Source organism: Taurulus bubalis (assembly GCF_910589615.1).
Source record: "Taurulus bubalis genome assembly, chromosome: 2".
NCBI classification, from domain to species: domain Eukaryota; kingdom Metazoa; phylum Chordata; class Actinopteri; order Perciformes; family Cottidae; genus Taurulus; species Taurulus bubalis.
In genome coordinates, this window is record NC_136590.1 from 13,111,449 (window position 1) to 13,130,683 (window position 19,235).

The 19,235-nt window shown below is 40.5% G+C and overlaps 1 protein-coding gene across 2 annotated transcripts; it reads left to right on the forward strand.

The window, feature by feature from the left end:
- Positions 1–6,766: 6,766 nt before the first annotated feature.
- brsk1a (BR serine/threonine kinase 1a) lies at positions 6,767–17,242 on the forward strand (the record flags this gene model as incomplete). 2 transcript variants are annotated; one of them, XM_079237111.1, is made up of 19 exons in its annotated part: positions 6,767–6,851; positions 6,942–7,036; positions 7,266–7,351; positions 7,805–7,945; positions 8,281–8,397; positions 8,647–8,680; positions 9,089–9,157; positions 9,295–9,441; positions 9,953–9,984; positions 10,183–10,347; positions 11,175–11,272; positions 12,055–12,205; positions 12,334–12,394; positions 14,404–14,680; positions 14,936–14,984; positions 15,135–15,258; positions 15,590–15,809; positions 16,386–16,475; positions 17,007–17,242. In XM_079237111.1, 19 exons carry the CDS (start codon positions 6,767–6,769, stop codon positions 17,240–17,242), a joined length of 2,277 nt encoding a protein of 758 aa, XP_079093237.1. The 2 variants fall into 2 exon arrangements, with proteins under 2 accessions (XP_079093237.1, XP_079093238.1); XM_079237112.1 differs by having other exon boundaries at positions 17,043–17,242.
- Between the last annotated feature and the right edge of the window lie 1,993 nt (positions 17,243–19,235).

Sequence of the window (19,235 nt, forward strand, 5' to 3'; positions counted from 1 at the left end):
AGAGAGTTCTCTTGATCAGGATTTTCTGAGACCCTGTGATTGCCTTTACCATCATATTAACATGTACTTATCCTCCAATCTTAGACACCAACCAAGATAACAGTATACAATACCTGCACTAGCATTTAAACTAGTTAAGATTCAGGGGTGTAAATGTGATCTCTTTTGCTCATAGGTAACAATGATGTCCACACAGGCCCATTTGTCCAGAAATGTATTGTGTACGGTGCTTGTTGCCCTCTAGTGGTGAAGTTAAATTATGTCACTAAAATACTGTAAATGCTTCGTGACTACAATATTTGATCCATTTCAACTCTTTGACATTGCTGTGTCATATGTGCAAATCATTGAAAATAAAGTGTCTCTCGTGATTTCTCATATTATGTTTTAACACTTTTCTCTGTGTCTTTATGAATGAGCTGCAACTGTAGAGAATAAAGTGATGCAGTCGCATATCATATTTGACAACACATGCGGGATAAATTAAAAGCTGTCCTTGTTCTGACTTGCTGTAATTTATTTTTTTAAATAATCATTTTCTTTGTCTCAAATGTACAATATATTATTTAGTTTGAGAAGCCCTACCTTTTATTTATTGGAATATTGCTCATCAGAAAACTGGCATTTTTATTTATTCATCTTGTTATTTTTTGTGGAAAATAATTGCTTTCTAACCATCCCAAATTAGAAAAAGGTGCTTCCCGCTGTCATCCAGATGGCTTTAAAAAAAAAGAAAATCCCATTACCGAGAGCAGGAAATTGCGTACAGATGCAATTATATGTGGAAATGTTAAAAGCACCACATATACGCATTCGCAAAAACCCTTTGGGTCAGAAAGATGAGTTGGATGTTCAACACAAGAAACAAATGTATGTTCCTATGGGGATTAACCACAATGCTACACACATTTTATTTTTAAAATCCTTAAAATGTTTGAATACTTCAAGACTATTAGTTGCATCATTTTTAACAGCGGGTTCAATGCTAATTCAACATTTTGTAGGTGGAACAAATGCTATAACCTCACAACCTCTTAAGCCAACAAAGCAATGTTATACAAAATCAGGCTTTCCAATCTCCTTTCAGGAAAAGACCCTCCCCTGTAGTGAGTATTTTAGATGCATTATGAGGTCTTTGTAATGCATAATGCTTGACTCAAAAGGTCAGCTATCAGCATATTCATTAGAAAGGTGGTAAAACAAAAGACACGAATGAAAGCATTCAGGAATACCCAAATTATATTGGTTGATGTACATAAATGGGAAAGAATATCAGAGACAATGGTGTACTAAGAGAAAGGAGCAAAGAGACAGAACACCCTTAAACATTTTGCAAAAAAGACAACATATATCGTAAGACTATAAAGCAATCATTTTAAATCAAACTGAATAATCTCTTGCAGATGATTCCTTTATTTTTAGTTGATCACACACAATCATGGCTGTGCCTCCTCCCTCCCTCCTTCCCTCCCGCCCTCCCTCCCTTTATCTCTGTAACCAATCTGTAACCACACATGACTGCAGCTCTTGCAGCAACGCACCACCAACTTCAGCTCCAGCTCTTCTCTGTCAAAATGCCAGACTCTAACGAAGCTATTCCAGCACCATGCCAGGTTATCAAAGAGGATGTTAACAAATGGTGAGTTATGACAGGAATGATGTATACTTGTATTTTTTATAATATATATAGATATAATATTTTTCTCCAGTCAGTGTGGCAGTATTTGGTGAGTGCAGGTTTCTTTGTATAACTTTGTGCCCTCAAGGATGATTTGTTAACTGTGTTTGGGTTCCAACTACATACTGGTCACTTTCCATTACAACTTGGTGTCCATTCAGTCATCACTACTGACCTCTGTGTAAGACATCCAGTGCATTCCTATTCATTTCTGGGCTCAACTTGTAAGTCTGATTGGAATCAATGGAGAATACTTGTTCACAACTTTCAGTAAATCCATTCAACATCACAAGACTAAGAGTAGTGACATTTACAGAGGGCTCTTACATGTAACGTACATGTCTTGAGGAGCACAAATACACCTGAGGTTTAAAATAGGCGTCCACATGTATGACCTCTTGAGCATCGGCACATTCCAGGCTGTTGGCTCGTGTTACATGAAGAAGCGACAGATGATTGGTGCGTGTCCACGTGTTTGTGGAGCTGCTGCACAGATACACAATCTTCTTCTCCTACTTAGATAAAAGCAGCTGTGGCGGTTTGAGTTAAAATATACTGTAATAATCTTTTTCATGCACACTAGACTGAATTTAGAGGTATTACTCATATCCTCCACACAGAGTCATTTGACTTCTAATGTGTTAATTTATTTTACACATTTTACAATTTTAAAGGAAATCATGTACTATACCAAAGAGGATAACCCAGCTCCATGTGCATCGAGTGGTAAGCGTGTTTTGTAAATCCAGCTTTGTGTTTCAGTGTCAGAGAGAAGGGAGTGGAAGGCTGTAAAGATCTGATAGATGCCTTCCAGGCCTGTATAAAAACCCTGTCAGAGGGATCATGATACACAAGGAAGTACATCGTAATAAAATGTAAGTTCACACAAATTATTTTATATTTATTTTTGTTTTCCTGAATAAAGAGCCATAAAACATAAAAGTCCTGTAGTCTTACACAGATAAGTGCTTGTAAACCAGAATACTGTAACACTCTTTCAAAGCTATAGGCGGTCACTGTCAGTTACTGAGGTGAAATGTGTCAATGTATTTCATGCTATGTTGTCACATCACTTTACTAATTTCACGAGCAGATAACCAAGAATCATCAGTAATTTCATGAAGAGATGGAGGCGGAAGCATATGGCTGATCATTTTAGACAGAATTAGATGGGAATTTGAAAATGATATGTAAGCTGTTTATTTATAACATGTACATTACTGACTTTGTGAAGGATTGTTTGATCTTTTGTTTTCCATGTTTATATTAGTAGTATTCCATAGCAACTATAGAGTGTCTGTTGTAAGGTATACCTTTGGGGGGCAAATGGTTGTATGTCACATATTCCATATGCTATTGCAAATTCATAACATTTACCATCTTCTTTCTTTTTTAATCACAGTTTCATTTGATCAAACCTCTCCACTCTCCCAGCATTCCTTTCCTTGCTTTTTGCACTGGACCGAACCATCTGAAAATATGAAGAGGGGGGTGATGACACTGAGCATCTGAGGCTACATGCTTCTATCAATGTGAAAAATGTTTACCTAAATGTTACAACTCCATTATCGACTCAACTATAACTCTTATTACCTATGCACTGAAACATATTTATGCATTATGCATTTATGCAAATAAATACAACAATAAATATAAATTGTATCTATGTACCACACAGTGTATTTCTTTCTTTAGAATCACAGATTCAATCAGCAGTTCGGTTGCGTCCCCAAACTCTTCGACGTACTGGCTGTTGGATTGGCACAGGCTTCTACGCGGAATAGCTTCTCTTAATGGAAGAACCGTTTGTTAATCTCTGCTTAATCCTCACATTAGTTCCTGCACTGAGCAGTCCAATGTCACTTTTCACAGTCGGAGCTCTTTCAATGGGTGTGGGGGTTGAATGCACAAAGAGTTGACTGAAGAAAGGACCTGGAAGAGAAGTTTTTTCAGTAGACCGGAGGAAAAGGTTTTTAGGAACCAGAGGGTTTTACTTACAAGCTGTATGTTGAATAACCTCCCATGTAATTGAGGACAGAGTGGTTCAGGATCAAGCTCTGGAGAGACAGAAATCCTTTAAATGAGCATATTAGTTGCTGACATTCAATTGTGAAAGAAAACGTAGGTATAGGGGATGGGGAGACGTGTATGTTGTTAGGATTATGGAAACAACTGCAGACTGAGACATGTTGTCTTACTAACCCCTCCCCCTTTGTTTCTTTGACACCCTTGTTGCCTCAATTCTTTTTTTTCTGATAGGAAACCAAACAAAGTGTGATTTTTTCAATATATCCATCATACATTTAGACTTGTTTATTACTGTCTTTTAAGGGATCTAGACCTTATCATTTACGGCCCTGATTTAGGCCTACTTATTTTGTATTACACTGATGTACTTTGATCCCAAAAGACCACATATGTGACATCAGAATGAACCAGAAAACGGTAGAATGAGTTTCTATTTCTGCTCTGTGGTTGGAGACAAATCCTTCTGGCTGCATGTAAATCAACCAGCGGCACAGATGAAGATAGGCTTTGGGGAATTATCCGCCCACACACAACATTTCAAATTGAGATTTTAGAGATTTTTCAAGGCACTTTACAGATGATACATTCAAATGTCCTACTTACCCTTTTTTTAAATGATAAAACTGTATGCCTGCGTGATTCATTTAAAACAGCAACACTTGTCTTTAGTTTTCTTTCCAGATGAGGAGGGGCGATGGGTCGCTCGGACGTGTGCTCATCAGTAAATGTGTTTTTGCTTTACTCTTATATTATCTTCGGGGATAACAGGCCATCATTAAAAAAATATTGAATGTGTTAATTAATAATTAAATTGTTTCGCCAGTCAATTTATTTATAGCTTTCAGAATGTACTTTGAACACTAAGATTTTACATTAAGATCAAACATATGGTCATCTTATAAAATATGATACATTTTTCTGGATTAAACTGCTCAAAACAAAAAAGATGCTCACAACATTGATCATTGAACACACTTTTATTTTTTAAATGTGTACATTTAGCTGTTTATGCATCTTTACTTCAGTAAATAGCTTATGAATGCAGGATGTTTACTTGTAATGGACAGTAATGCTAGAATTATGTTTCAGCTAAGAGTCCTGCATGGTAAAAATAGCATTACTAGTAAAATGTGCTTTTAAAACTACTCATTATGCACAATGCTTTTCACAGTGTTATAACCATCATAATTGTATTGTTTCATGAATGCATAGGCAATGTTTTAATGTCACAGCTGGTCAAGTTGGAGCTCATTTGAATTACATTACATACTGCTGGGAAGTTTGATCTGTAACAATGCATTAAAGTATATTGATTACGTTTTGTAGTACAAGTAGCCTTTTTTCATGTACTGAAGCATTGTATTTGAGTATGACATTTAAGTTACTTTCATCCACTGGTAACTGGTAATGGAGTATTATTTTTGCAATTGTTTAAGTAAAATATCCCACTGCTTCTTCCACAACAGCATGCCATTAAATTATCCCCAAACACCTCTAAGTTACCCCTTTCATTTCATATTATATTCAGTTAAAAACACCACCTGTGGGACACACGTGATACTGAAAGGCCAGAGCAGGGCCAAAGCACCCCAGCTTCCCTTATCAGCTGCCTCTGGCGATGTTTACGAAGGTCTGACATGATAACAGGGAGGGAGGCGTCCGCAACAATGCATGTGGCCCTCAGTGGGGACCTCAGTGGGGCCACAGCGCGGGAGGTGAATGCAGACATAAGCCTATTTTGAGGAAGATGATCAGCGGGAGGGCGGGGGAGGAGAGGCGAGAGGAGAGTGGATGGAGAGGGAGTGGGACCCGGATGCTGATGCGAGTGAGGCGAAGGAAGGAAGGAAGAGAGAGAAAATATCGATTTACGGCAAGAACACCGAAGGGAGTATAACACAGGGGCCCTTTACCCTGCGTGAACTATTATCAGGAGTGACGAGGGGAACGAGGCAGTCGATAATAGCGCGGGTTGATCTGCGGATATCTGTGTTTTTTTGCACCTGTGCATCCGCCTGTGCGGGAGGAGGAGGACACGCCAAAGGAGAGAGAAGATGCTGTGATCCGCTACTCGCAGTGATGTAGAGAGGGAGATACGGGGGGGGGGGGAGAGAGACAGGGAGGGGGAGGACTTCGCCAAAAGATGGTTGTTTTGCTGGGAATACGCGTTTCACCTCGAGATATTGCGAGAATGCGGCGGCTGTCTGACCAATCTCACCGTTCGGCGATGCCCAGAAACTTCCGGAGGTGTCGGTTTTTTTGACAGGCGGCGCGAGCGAGACGGCCGTTGGTCCAGCCGTTGAAGCTAAAGCTAGCCTCGCTGCTGTGTGGGAGAAGCGGCGGCGGGGCTACGATAGCGCGTTACTGCACCTGTGAAACAGGCCTGACGGGGGGAATACTAACAACTCATTTCATTATCTATCGACCTATTTGACGTTGTGTTGTTGGCCTCCACCGGCGAGAGGACACATATCTTGTGCGTCAGACGTGACACCGCTTGGGTGTTTTAAGGCTAATAAAGTCATATAGACACTCTGCGAGGGATTTTCTTATTAACCGTCATATATAGTTAACGTCATACATTTGAATTATACACATACGCTGATGTACAGGAGGGAGCTCTGCAGTTTGCCTACCGTGTCATGTTTTTCTTTAGGTTATTGGTCGTTCTTTAGCGCATAAAACCGCGTAGGAACTCTCAGTTTCTCTGCTTTAATCGACCAGGAGCAGGCTGTTTTTTTTTTGTGGTTAAATATCAACATACACGTGAACCGTGATTCAGATCAAAAAGGCAGACATATTTATCGTGTGTCAACCACGTTTAGATGAAGAATGCTAATTTGGCATCCAGATGTAGTTAATCAGCAGCAGTTTGATTTGTGCATTTGTTCACGTGTTTGTAACTTCAGGGTTGCGTTGTTGTCACTGAAATAAAAGGTAGTCCTTCTGCACCATCTTGTATCCCACAATAACTGTATAATATCACAGTGATTGCAATAACCACTGTGCAGTAGTAGTAGTAGTAGTCGTCGTCGTAGTGTATTAGCCTCCAGAAAGAGCAGCATGAGTAAGGAACTGTCTTTAAGTCAGTCAGCTCAATATGTTGGGCCCTACCGACTGGAGAAAACCCTGGGGAAGGGACAGACAGGTGAGTACAACAAACTGTGTTTTAAACCTCGTTCATGCCAATCTGTCTCCTGTTTTTCTCTCTCTACACATCTTTCATTGTGTATTTCAGGACTGGTCAAGCTCGGGATCCATTGCATTACGGGTCAGAAGGTAGCGATCAAAATAGTCAACAGAGAGAAGCTGTCTGAGTCAGTGCTGATGAAGGTACAGTGTGACGCCGTTGACCTTGTTGCAGTGACGATAATGCTAATTTTGTTTATAATTAGATGTTTTATGCAATACACAAACTGCACTGTATTATCTATATTTATCTTCTGTATTAGTTTAGAAATTAACCTCTGTCCTCTTGCTTCAGAAATGACATGCGTGGCTTGTGTCCTCTGCTTTAGTATCTTCACCTCTTTTTCTTTACGTCTGTCTCCTCTCTAACCAGGTTGAGAGGGAGATTGCCATTCTGAAACTGATTGAGCATCCGCATGTGTTGAAGCTGCATGACGTTTACGAGAATAACAAATACCTGTGAGTTCCCTTCTGCGTTCAAAAAAACCTCAAATCTGGCCTCAGTGCTGTCTGCATGCTTTTTTCTTGTTGTGAATGCTGAACTTTGGAGCAGGGTGGGTATAAATATGACTCTGAGAACTATATTAATCTGCTCTCATCACTCAGTTTTTGATCTATCTTTAGAAAAAAATACTTACCAAAATGCTTTAACACTGATATAAAACAACTGTTGGTGTAGACAGACAGGTTGGCTGAAAGTGAGTACGTAAAAAAATTAATTAATTGCAAGATTTCATCTCAATATTGTTGTCCTAGAAGCCAACATCACACATCAATGGTATCTTACAGTTTAATATTGAATGAGGCTAGATTTTAATTTTTGGATGGATTTAATTTAAATTCAGGATGTTCTCCTCCTGTCTTGTAGAGATGACTGTTTTAAACCACCCTGTTGTCTCTGTATGTTGGTAGGTACCTGGTGTTGGAGCATGTGTCAGGAGGAGAGTTGTTTGACTACCTGGTGAAGAAAGGCCGACTGACTCCGAAAGAGGCCAGGAAGTTCTTCAGGCAGATCATCTCTGCTTTGGATTTCTGCCACAGTCATTCCATCTGGTTAGTTTTTGCAGAGAGCAGTGGTTCTTAAATTAACCTCTTTAAACAATGACGAATCAATGCCAATTTGATGCGTCATGGCAGAAGCTGCCTTAGTAACATCAGAAATGTATCTCAAACATTCCTCTTTTATACTGAATTGATATTTGCAGGCACTTATTATCCTTAAATACATTTTTGTGACAACGGATCAAGTAATAAAGTAGTGGAAAAACCTGTGATCGTGTTGCATGAACCAATATTAAAGGGACTTTATCCCACCCTTGTAGTCACAGTTAATATAAAATGCCTTAATCAGCAATAGAATACTTGTAGTATCTGTTTTATGTTTGCAGTCACAGAGACCTGAAGCCTGAGAACTTGCTCCTGGATGAAAAGAACAACATCCGTATTGCTGACTTTGGCATGGCCTCCCTACAGGTGGGAGACAGTTTGTTGGAGACCAGCTGTGGGTGAGTACCTTATCTGTGAGTGTGCGAATAATAATGTGTACACACATTATAAAAAAGGGTATCATTTTGTATTTCAGAATTAATATAAATCTATGCATATTACATAATGTCACGATAAAGAGTACAGTAGTTGTCACGGACGCGAAAGGCTTTATAAAACCTTATTTTTACTATTATTAGTATTACTTCAAATTATTCTAGAATTGTAAGCATAGAAATGTTGCTTGTAACATATTTCTTTCATTTTAGATCACCACATTATGCTTGCCCTGAAGTTATACGGGTAAGTATTACTCAAATGTTGGTACCAGTAATATAAATTAGCAAATGATGTTATTAAATGACCCATTTAGTGGCAAATACTTTGTAACATGAACTAAACAGACAAAGACATTGGTAAAAGTTTGAAAGTCATAAACAAATAATTGAACTAGTCTTAATGGAATATATAGTCTGTCACTTGGGTTGTTTTAAAGAAGGCTCATCTTTAGTCCGAGATATTCTTGAAGGCACTCAACAAACACGACTATTATCTAGTTATATCAATAAAAAGATGGTTTCACTGTTTTCAGGATTAAAACGATTTAGTCTTTGTTTCTTTTGACTGAGATTTCATGGATAAGCCTTCAATGTAATGGATCCATAGTAGTTGTAGACAGTGTGGAATTGATGTGAATTCTGTCTTTGGCAGGGGGAGAAATATGACGGGCGGAGAGCAGATGTGTGGAGCTGTGGGGTCATTCTTTTTGCTCTACTTGTGGTAGGTCTTTTACTCAAATTTTCACAGTTCAGTTTGGTCCTTTTGTAAAATGACCCTCGTTTGTTGGCGGTCTTATTAGTCAAGTTTATTTGATCCCATCTGTTTTTCCTCCTTACCGCTCCACTTCTTTCCTACAGGGTGCCCTGCCCTTTGACCATGACAATTTACGCCAGCTCCTGGAGAAGGTGAAGAGCGGGGTGTTCCACATGCCCCACTTCATCCCCCCGGACTGCCAGTCCCTGCTCAAGGGCATGATTGAGGTCAACCCTGAAAAAAGGCTCACGGTATGATACTTTGCAGGTTTAAACGCTGCTTCAACACCTAGAATTGATACAGGTCTAATAAGCAGACTGTCTCCAGAGATAATTTAGCCAGATATACACCTGTGTTTGGATTGCCTCTAATTCCTTCCTTTTGAATACGTGAATTTAAAAGAAGCCGTTTAATTGGACCGCCGTCATTAATATGAATCATCTTTTAGTTTTGATACATTTTTAGATTTGCCTGCTTTTCTTTACTTGAGCACTTTGCAGCTGGATCTGCACTCTAACATTTTGTTTATCATAGGTGACATAGATTAGAGACACTTACCTTGGGATGATTAAATCATCAGTTTGTTTTATACACCGGATCAAAGGAATCCAATTTGCAATGTATGCAAAAAATTTACTGTACAATATTCAGAACTGATGAGGTGTCTTGTTCATGCAAGAAAAGTATCTGGTGTGAAGTGTTTCCACAGCAAAGCTCTGTGGCCATCTGGCTGTTAACAGACTGCCCTGTCACCCTTTACAGCTCGAGGCCATCCAGAAACATGCCTGGTATCTGTGAGTATATTAACAATTTGAAATACTTAACTATTGAATGAAATACTTATTTAGTGCGATGCAGTGTCATGTTTAATAATATACACCACATCTGTGTCATTCACGTTTGTTTCATTGTGTGGTATGTATGTGTGTGTGCGTGTGTGTGTGTGTGTGTGTGTGTGTGTGTGTGTGTGTGTGTGTGTGTGTGGTTTCCAGGGGTGGTCGTAATGAGCCGTGTCCAGAGCAGCCTCCTCCCAGGCGAGTGTGTGTGAAGCAAATCTCGTCCCTGACTGAGCTGGACCCAGATGTGTTAGACAGCATGCACTCGCTGGGTTGTTTCAGAGACCGAGGCAAACTCACACGTGATTTGCAATGTGAAGAGTAAGTATTTTTTTTAACTCTTGACATGTCTCATGTTTCCAGATTTTTTTTCCCAGTATTACATTGAAATACTCAATTTACAAACATGTAGGAGCAAAACATTTTTTATAAATGTATATATACACAACAATACAGTACATTGGACACTAACATAGCATAACATAACATTTATGTTTTTTTTATTGACCCCCATGTATTGTGGTCAGACATTTGGAGCGCTGTCTGAAAGCAGAGAGGGAATATGGTTTCCTCTACAATCAAATCATGCAATGTGAAACTTCTGTTCTGAGTCAGAATGGCTGACTCATCACAAGATGGTAGATAGACTAGCTGAGCTGAGCGATCTAGCCTCACAAATATCAACGTCATGGGGCCGTCAGGTGCTCCTTGTCACAAAAAATTGATATTGAGGCTTTCAAACGATGTGCCGGTTTGTGCTAAAAAAAGTCTGTGTTTTGTCGTTATGACGTATTCAGTCGAGGACTGCAGCCTTTGGAGGATCCAGCCCCTGAACATATCTTAGTAAGGCACATGGTATAAGCAGGAGTAAATATGTGGCCACATGTTTAGATCCCCAGGTGACAATTGTCTCCCGTTTGTTCGACTAAATATATGTTTCAGTGGAGAGCCGTGAATAACCACATCATCAATTCAAAAGAATGAATTGTAAAAAGTCTTGCTTCTGTCATTTGCTGCAACCTGCTAATGTTTTCAACACAGACTTAATAATACCTACTATTTTCGCATATTTTTCCTTTCAACATTATTCTTTCCAAACATCTCCTCCAATGAGTGTCTTCTTCTCTCTTTCTCTCATTTTTTTTCAGCGAAAACCAGGAGAAGATGATCTATTACCTGCTTCTGGACAGGAAAGAGCGCTACCCAAGCTATGAGGATGAGGATTTGCCACCGCGCAATGACGTAGGTCAGTCACTAGGGGGCAGGAGGGAACCACTCAAGGGAGGGGGCTGCTTTTCTCAGCCAGTTTCTGTGAAGCAATTGTTCTACAGTCTGTGAGTCTGGTGCCATACACAGGTACTCATTACCTCTGCCAATGAATTTGGGATTATTTGAGATTATTTTCTAAACGTTATTACACTTTAGATGAAATATTTGCAGTCATTGAGATCTCCACTGTTAGCAATAAGACATGAAGCAATAAGTCATGAAGAAATATGGATAAAAGACAGACTTGTGACCTCTTGTGTCAAAAAGCTAGTCTAGTTTTGTTTTTTAAATTATTTTATGATGGAATTTTATGGAACTATGTGTAACATTTTACTTATAATAAGTCATAATTGTGTTTTAATAATCAAACCAGACTTTGCAAGACATCTGCAAGATTTCTCTATGTGACAAAACTGGAAGAATGCAGGTATTCTGTATGTGCAAATAACGCTACATTTACACAGTCACAGATGGTGCAGTGAGCTAAAGGCCTGTGGAAAAATCTCTTTCAGCATAATCCTACTTTTTAGTACTGCGACAAAAAAAATAAATGCATTGTGACAGAGTGACAGCAGGGAACGGGATGATGAAGACGCAGACAAAAAGGACAAACCATCTTTTTGAGTGCTATTTCATTATGGCAGTTTCACAACATATCATGTAATTACAAATAATTGTGGCTTACACATGAGCCTTAATTAAACTGCTAAATGACGTTGGTTAATTCTGTCATAACTGTATGGTGGTGTTTCACAGCAGACCCTCCTCGAAAGCGCGTGGACTCTCCAATGTTGACGCGCCACGGCCGCTGTCGCCCCGAGAGGAAAAGCCTGGAGGTCCTGAGTGTTACTGAACAAGGGTCCCCTACCCCGCCTCGCAGGGCCCTGGACACAGCTGCACACAGCCAGAGGTACAGTATGGTATACTTACACATGTACAGTACACACACTCTAAATGTTAAATACCAAGAATGTCCACAGTTTCTTGGCGGTTATACTCTGTTGTTGAAGATCTTTTGACCTCTGGTGTCTTTGTCAGGTCTCGCTCTGTCAGTGGAGCATCAACTGGTCTCTCCTCCAGCCCTCTCAGCAGTCCCAGGGTAAGGGCCTGTTGGTCAACCTTTAACAAACTGTACACCTAACTGTTGCTGCTGCTTTGATGACTTGCACTTTGAACATGATGCATTACAAGCATGCATTGTAAAATGTTGAATTTACAACATTAACTGAATTAATATTTTAATTCCCCCAGTCACTACATACAATTACAGGATCATAGGCTAGGGAATATTTACATTTTGAGCTTAAAATCACACAGCAATAAATGATCCCTTCCTAATGCCTAGTTCGCACTACACGACTCTTTACCCTGATTTTCGACTTGCCGAAAGTTCCCCCCAACAAAAGCCCCAGACGAGAAGGAAATTGGCATTGGTCCAGGGAAACCTGGGGTAGTTGTTGCCTGTTTCACTTTATGTGTATGGAGCTAAATCCAGTTCATATGTATTGTTCATTTGAAAATAAGATTTGAACCTGAAAAATCAAGTTTTGATATTGAACTTTGAAAAATAATATATTTTTCAACTTTCACTCTTTAATTTGACAGTTTCGAATCTCTTTTTTTCGGATTCAAATCTTTATTTCAGGTTCAAAACTTTTTTTCAGATTCAGATCTTTTTTCTTTCGGGTTCAAAACATGTTTTCAGATTCAAAACTGTAAAATTAAAGAGTGAAAGTTTAAAATATAAAATCTGTTACTGAAAACTGAAAAAATATATTATTTGAAACTTGATTTTTCAGGTTCAAATCTTATTTTCAAATGAACAATACATATGAACTGGATTTAGCTCCATATGCGACTTCAAGTCTTCCAATTGCAAGACAGCAAAGTGTGAAGTTTGAATAGTTTAGCGTCCTGACGACTTTGAAAGTCTTGTAGTGTGAACTCGGGTTACAAAATGCCCTCTTTGTGTTACTATCCCTACTACTGCAGCTCAGCAATGTAAAGGAATCTGCATATTAGCTTGAGCTTTAGGAAGCATATTTACACTGAATGAACATGTGATTACTTGTCATTTTTCATGTTTTACTAATTACATTGTAAACTATCAAATCAGAATGCTGTGACACCTAAGCAACCTTTTTTTGCTGGTATCGCCCACCCTGGCATTAAGCGGTTTAAAGAAATGGAATCAACTCGTCAGTCATTCTTACACATCATCACAACACCAGCTCCCCAGGTTTTAATCTCATGCAACAGGAGATTTGTGTGGCATTTTTCTTCTGTCTTCATGTCACTTCTCTTCTTCACCATGCATGAACTAGTTGTAAATACAATTTTTAAGAATATAACATAGACCTTTAAATTGGATGATTTATTTTGGTTGATGTGATGATTTGCTTTTCTGATTTGCTCATGTTCTAAACTACATTGAAACACTCAATGGATGATAAATTAATGAACCTTAATTTACCAGCAATCACTGAACTGTAACACCTTCACTGCCACTGTCCTTTGTCACTGCATTTTGTCACTTTGTCACTACCACAACTGTCACTAAACATTCACTCACATAAGATACTCAATGAAAGCTTTTATAGTCAGCACTGATAGTATTGCATTTGACACTTTCACTACTCACAAGATGCACTCTTTTGTCATGAAGCATGGTATTCATTTCCATCCTTTCTCCATGTTCCATCCCCTCTCTTTCTTATTATCCATCCCTCCCACCCCACAAACCCCACTCCCCAGTCCTATCAAAGCCCCGTCTTCACTTTCAGCCAATCAGATGTCACCTCTGCCACCGCCACCCCCCTCCCAAAGGAGCCCAAACAGGGAAACGCCACCACTCCTCGCTCAGCACGGGCTCATGACAAGCCCAAAGCTCCCCCCAACCCAAAGACCCAGACCCTGCCCACCAAGGGACCGGCAGACCGACCCCATCTGCAGCCCATCAAGTCCCTGCCTCTGCACAACCCATCCTCCCGCTCACCCTCCCCTTCTCCGCTCCTGTCACCCATCCCTCGTTTCTTCTTCCCTTCGTCCTCTCTCCTAAAGTCAGTGACTAAGAGCTTCTATCCAAACTCTGCCCACTCTGTGCCGCAGGTTACTCCCCAAGGCTCTCCGTTGCCCACTCCCTTGGGCACCCCTGTCCACCACCCTCACCACCCCTCCTCCACCCCGCCCTCCTCTTCCTCGTCCTCGTCCTCCTCGCGGGCGGAGGGAGGGGGAGGGGTGGGCTCACTGTCCCTGACCCCACCCTCCAGCCCAGGAGGGGGAAGCGGCATGGCGGCCAGCAGCTCCGCCCACTGGAGGACTCGCCTCAATTCTTTCAAGAACAACCTGCTGGGCTCACCCCGCTTCCATCGCCGTAAACTGCAAGGTGAGTTTTATAGTTTACCTCGATACTATGTGGGCGTCAGTTTCTGCACAGGTATGGAAAATACTAAAGTAGCTCATCCGTTTCAGAACGTTTCCTCAGCTTTAGCACTTGTAAAACTTTACTTTTCTTTTTCAGCATGCAGTATTCCAGATCTCTATAAATGGATTATATCTCAATTATTTTTTCCTCTGGCTTTCAGCAAAAGATCTAATATTGTAGACAAATCAACATTTTAATATGAGTTGTCTCTTTCAGTTCCTACATCAGAAGACATGTCCAGTCTCACCCCAGAATCCAGCCCTGAGTAAGTCACACCCTTGAGATAAATGAATGAGGAAGAAATGAGTACCTGAGGTGTCGCTTGTTTTCACTCAATAAAGCTGTGTGTTTGTGCTCTTGTTCTCTATGGCTCTGTGTATTTGCTCCTACTGTATATTTTGTGTCTGGCTACCAGGCTGGCTAAGAAGTCGTGGTTTGGGAACTTCATCGGCTTGGAGAAAGAGGAGCAGATCTTTGTGGTGATCAGAGACAAACCTCTGAGTTCTGTCAAAGCCGACATTGTCCATGCCTTCCTGTCTGTGAGTATCTGATGTGGTCTGTCTTTCACGCCTCTCACTATCAAAGCTTGTTTGTAGAAAGCGTGGCTCTCACTGGCAAAGCTGTAAGGACTTCACATGCACTCTCATACTGTACGAACATCATTTCTTTCATTATTCCAGCTTTCTCTATTTCAGTCTTGCTCACTCGTGGCACGTTGATAGATCACTTTGCTTTCACCAATGGCTCACTCTTTCTCTCTTCTCCTCACCCTCACCCTTTGTCTCCCTATACTCACGTTGGCCCCCGTACCTCTCCCGCCTCGTAAGTCTGTCGGTCTCTCTGCTTCTTCTCTCTCTCCCTACCAAACAGATCCCGTCACTCAGTCACAGCGTTCTCTCTCAGACCAGCTTTCGCGCCGAGTACAAGTCCTCCGGCGGCCCCTCCGTCTTCCAGAAGCCCGTCAAGTTCCAGGTGGACATTGCTTTCTCCGAAGGCGAGAGGGAGCGAGACAGGGAGAGGACCGAGAGGGAGGGCAGGAGGGAGACGGGAATCTACAGCGTGACGTTCACCCTCATTTCAGGCAAGAGAAGTGAACATTGCATTTCAATGTCAACTATTCAGTAGGGACCTGATTTAAACTTCATAACTAATTACATTTTGAAGGTAGTTTTGTTTGTACCAACTTAAAATAACAGTTTACAGACATTTTGGAAAGTACGCTTTGCTTTTCGGTGGAGAGTTATATGAGAAGATCCATACCGATAGTTATGTACCGTTGAACAGAGCAAGGCAATCTGTTTCATCCTGTTTCCACTCTTTATGCTAAGCTAACAGGCTGCTGGCTTTAGCCATTTATAGAGTTGTAGCATTTGTTTAAATCTAACTTACTGCCAGAAAGCAAATATTTCTAAAAAGTCAAACTATTCCTTACAATAACAAATAATAATTGGCTCTGAATGCTTCTCAAATCCTTCGTCTTGTTTATTTATTCTCTGATTCAGTCATTTCCTGAAGTAAATTATGTTAATTTGTTTTTGGGCTGAGTACACAATGGACAGTGATGCATCTGAGAATTTGGTGGCAAGATTTGATCTGAAATTTGTATAGTTATGGTTTTGGTGCTAAACCTCAAGTATCATATTGCCTTGCCTTGGTGCATCTCCAGGTCCGAGTCGCAGGTTCAGACGAGTGGTGGAAACAATTCAAGCCCAGCTTCTCAGCTCCCATGATCAACCCATGGTGCAAACCCTATCTGGTGAGACTGCTTTTACACATTTGTGCACCCACCAGTGTGAACAAATAACATGTTCCACCTTTGACTTTGTCTTCTAGGTGCATACAGGAGTAGCTATCTTTGTTTTGAAATGGTTCCTAACCACATGACCAATACTTCTTTCCTTGTGCTGGAATTGTCTTAACGAATTTACAGAATAGAATGGTGCTGTTTTCAGCACTGTCTGCCATCCCATGAGCTTTTTGACAACATGCATTTCAAGCAGTGGTTTGTGTAGAATAAACATTAACTCCCAATGTCTTCCCCTTAATGTTCTTTAGTGCAAACTATGGCCATGGTTGTTTTTGGTTCAAACAATACTCTGTTTATTTTGCTAAGAATGCCCTCGGGGTCATATACTTCCATCACCTGCTGTGGCCAAAGCAGAAGAAGAACGGTAGTGTCCGCCTCCGACTGTTTGTCAATTGAACAACGAACTTCAAGGCTCGCCTCCGACTTTTGTAATCACAACTGCATCTCATTTCATTCACTGTAGCATGTATACGTCGATAGTGACTTTCCTCTTTTCCTCTACTGATCCCTTCCCAGATGAGAAGAATGGCCGGCCCCATGGGACCCCCACCCGCCAAAACTCGAGGCGTTCCGAGGGTGGGGGCGACAGGTGTGAGTGGGGCGACCGAGCAGATGGCGGAAGCATAGGCGGCAGCGGGGGAGTTCTGCAGCGCAGAGGCTCGGCGAAAGAGAGAACCCGACTGCTGTCCTCCAATGGAACCCAATCCCAACCGTAGGATAGAAAGTGAGACCACGCAGCAGGATGCCTGAACTACACCGGAAAGAAGACAGTGTAACTTCATCTCCAAGTATCTCTGCAAGCCATGAGCTACTCCTATTCTTCCTTGACTAAGTTATTGAAGGTGCTTGACTAGCAAGGATTGAGCCTTTTCCCCTGTCATGCTTTTTTTCTCCCCAAACTCGATATTCTTTTAATCTTCTGGATCACCAGGATTCCTTCTCCTTAAATGATAACGAAGTGTTAAGGAATCACCCTTTAATGAAAAAAATAATAGGAATGAGCAGTTTGCTATCCATCATAGATACAGCTTCACCGATCAAACTAGAAATTTTGAAGTGCTAATGTGCATGCCAGTTAGCAAATCAGCCTGCTAAAGGATGCTGAAATGATAAGATAGGCTAGTCTACCATATCATTGTAATACAGTATCCGACACCAAAAAGAAATAACAGTCTTGTGATGGTTCTCAAGATTACTCTTAAAATTAACCAGTGCACTCATATCATTATCAAGCAACATGCAATTACCAGTCCATACTGAAAGAAATATAGACGTATCTCAGCAGATGAACCCTAAGAGTTAGCAACCTGCTCCCACTTCAGTGAGTGATGACGAGCTGAACAAAAGGTCCTGATTTTCTCAGGAGAAACTACATCCTAGAATTCCAGCAGTGTCTTCTCCTGAGGTAAAGAAAACCAACAAAGTAAGCTAAGTAAGTGAATGTGAAAAAAAAGTATTTTTTTATTTAGTTTGTATTTATTGTTTACATATTTCTTTGGAGGATGTCAGTAGCATAGTGATAACAGAAAAGACAGTAACTCAAAATACTCTACAGTGTTGGAGAGGGAAAGCTGACCAGTTGCTTTTTAGAAGGCATTTGTTTCGAGTTAAATGTTTTTATTCTTTTGTATTTTCTTTTTACTCAGAGACAATATTAAACAATACATCTAAGATTTTTGTATTGGAACCCTGTTGCTCTGAAGAAAAGTATTTTTGATTTGAACAGAAATATAAACATAATTATATGAAAAAAACACTTTGCGTGAATAGTTCCATGAACCTCATCACAGCTGTTTGTGAGCCCAGATTGAATGAGAAGAGCATTCCTGGCCTGTGGATCAAACAGAAGCCACCTTTCTTGTCGAGCTTGTCTCCTTTTGCCATAGTATTAATGTACTGACTCAGAACAAAAACAAAAACAAAAAAAAAAAAAGGAAATTCATCAATGGACATTTTCGAAAATGCCGGATTTCAAAAGGCTTGCGATGTCAATACCTTGTTGAACAGGACTTCAAAATGGGAAGCAAGCAAAGAGTCATCTAACCCCATGCTCCTAACTTCAGTGTTCACCAACAAGCCAAGTAGTTCATCACTGCACTCACGCTCATCACCAGAGAGTCGCACCATTCTGCAAGCAGACGTAGCAACTCGGACAGTCATGTATTACTCCAGCACTCGTCAGACTAGTCGATGATTCTCACCAGTCTTCCTTCCATACAGCACAATATGCAACAAAAGTGCAGAATGTTTTCAGAGAGATATACAGTGCTACAGTTATGTTTATTTTAATTGTATTTCTGTTTTTATATTTGTCACTTAACTATCCATGTATTTATTTGTATTTATTTATGTGTGCGTTTATGAGTTCATATGGTTGCTAGTGCCATGCATTCGTTTACAAACTAGGTTTTATGCCAACAAAATATATAGAGAGCTATTTAAAGAAAAATCCTGTTAATTTCTCATTGTCACTCTTTTTTGAGTGTTTGTTTCCAAGAAGAAGAACGACTTTGATAGCAGGACTGACAAGTTGCTCTCATCTGACTTCTCCGATGATCTTTGTTTATATCGCACATGTGTTTTATCGCACTTATCTCTGACAACTGGAACGCGCGTGAGACGGGTGGATGATGGCCGAGTGAGAGTGAACTGAAAACTTTGCAGCAGATGCATTTTGAGCTGATCAAGTGCAGAGATTTTGACTGACCC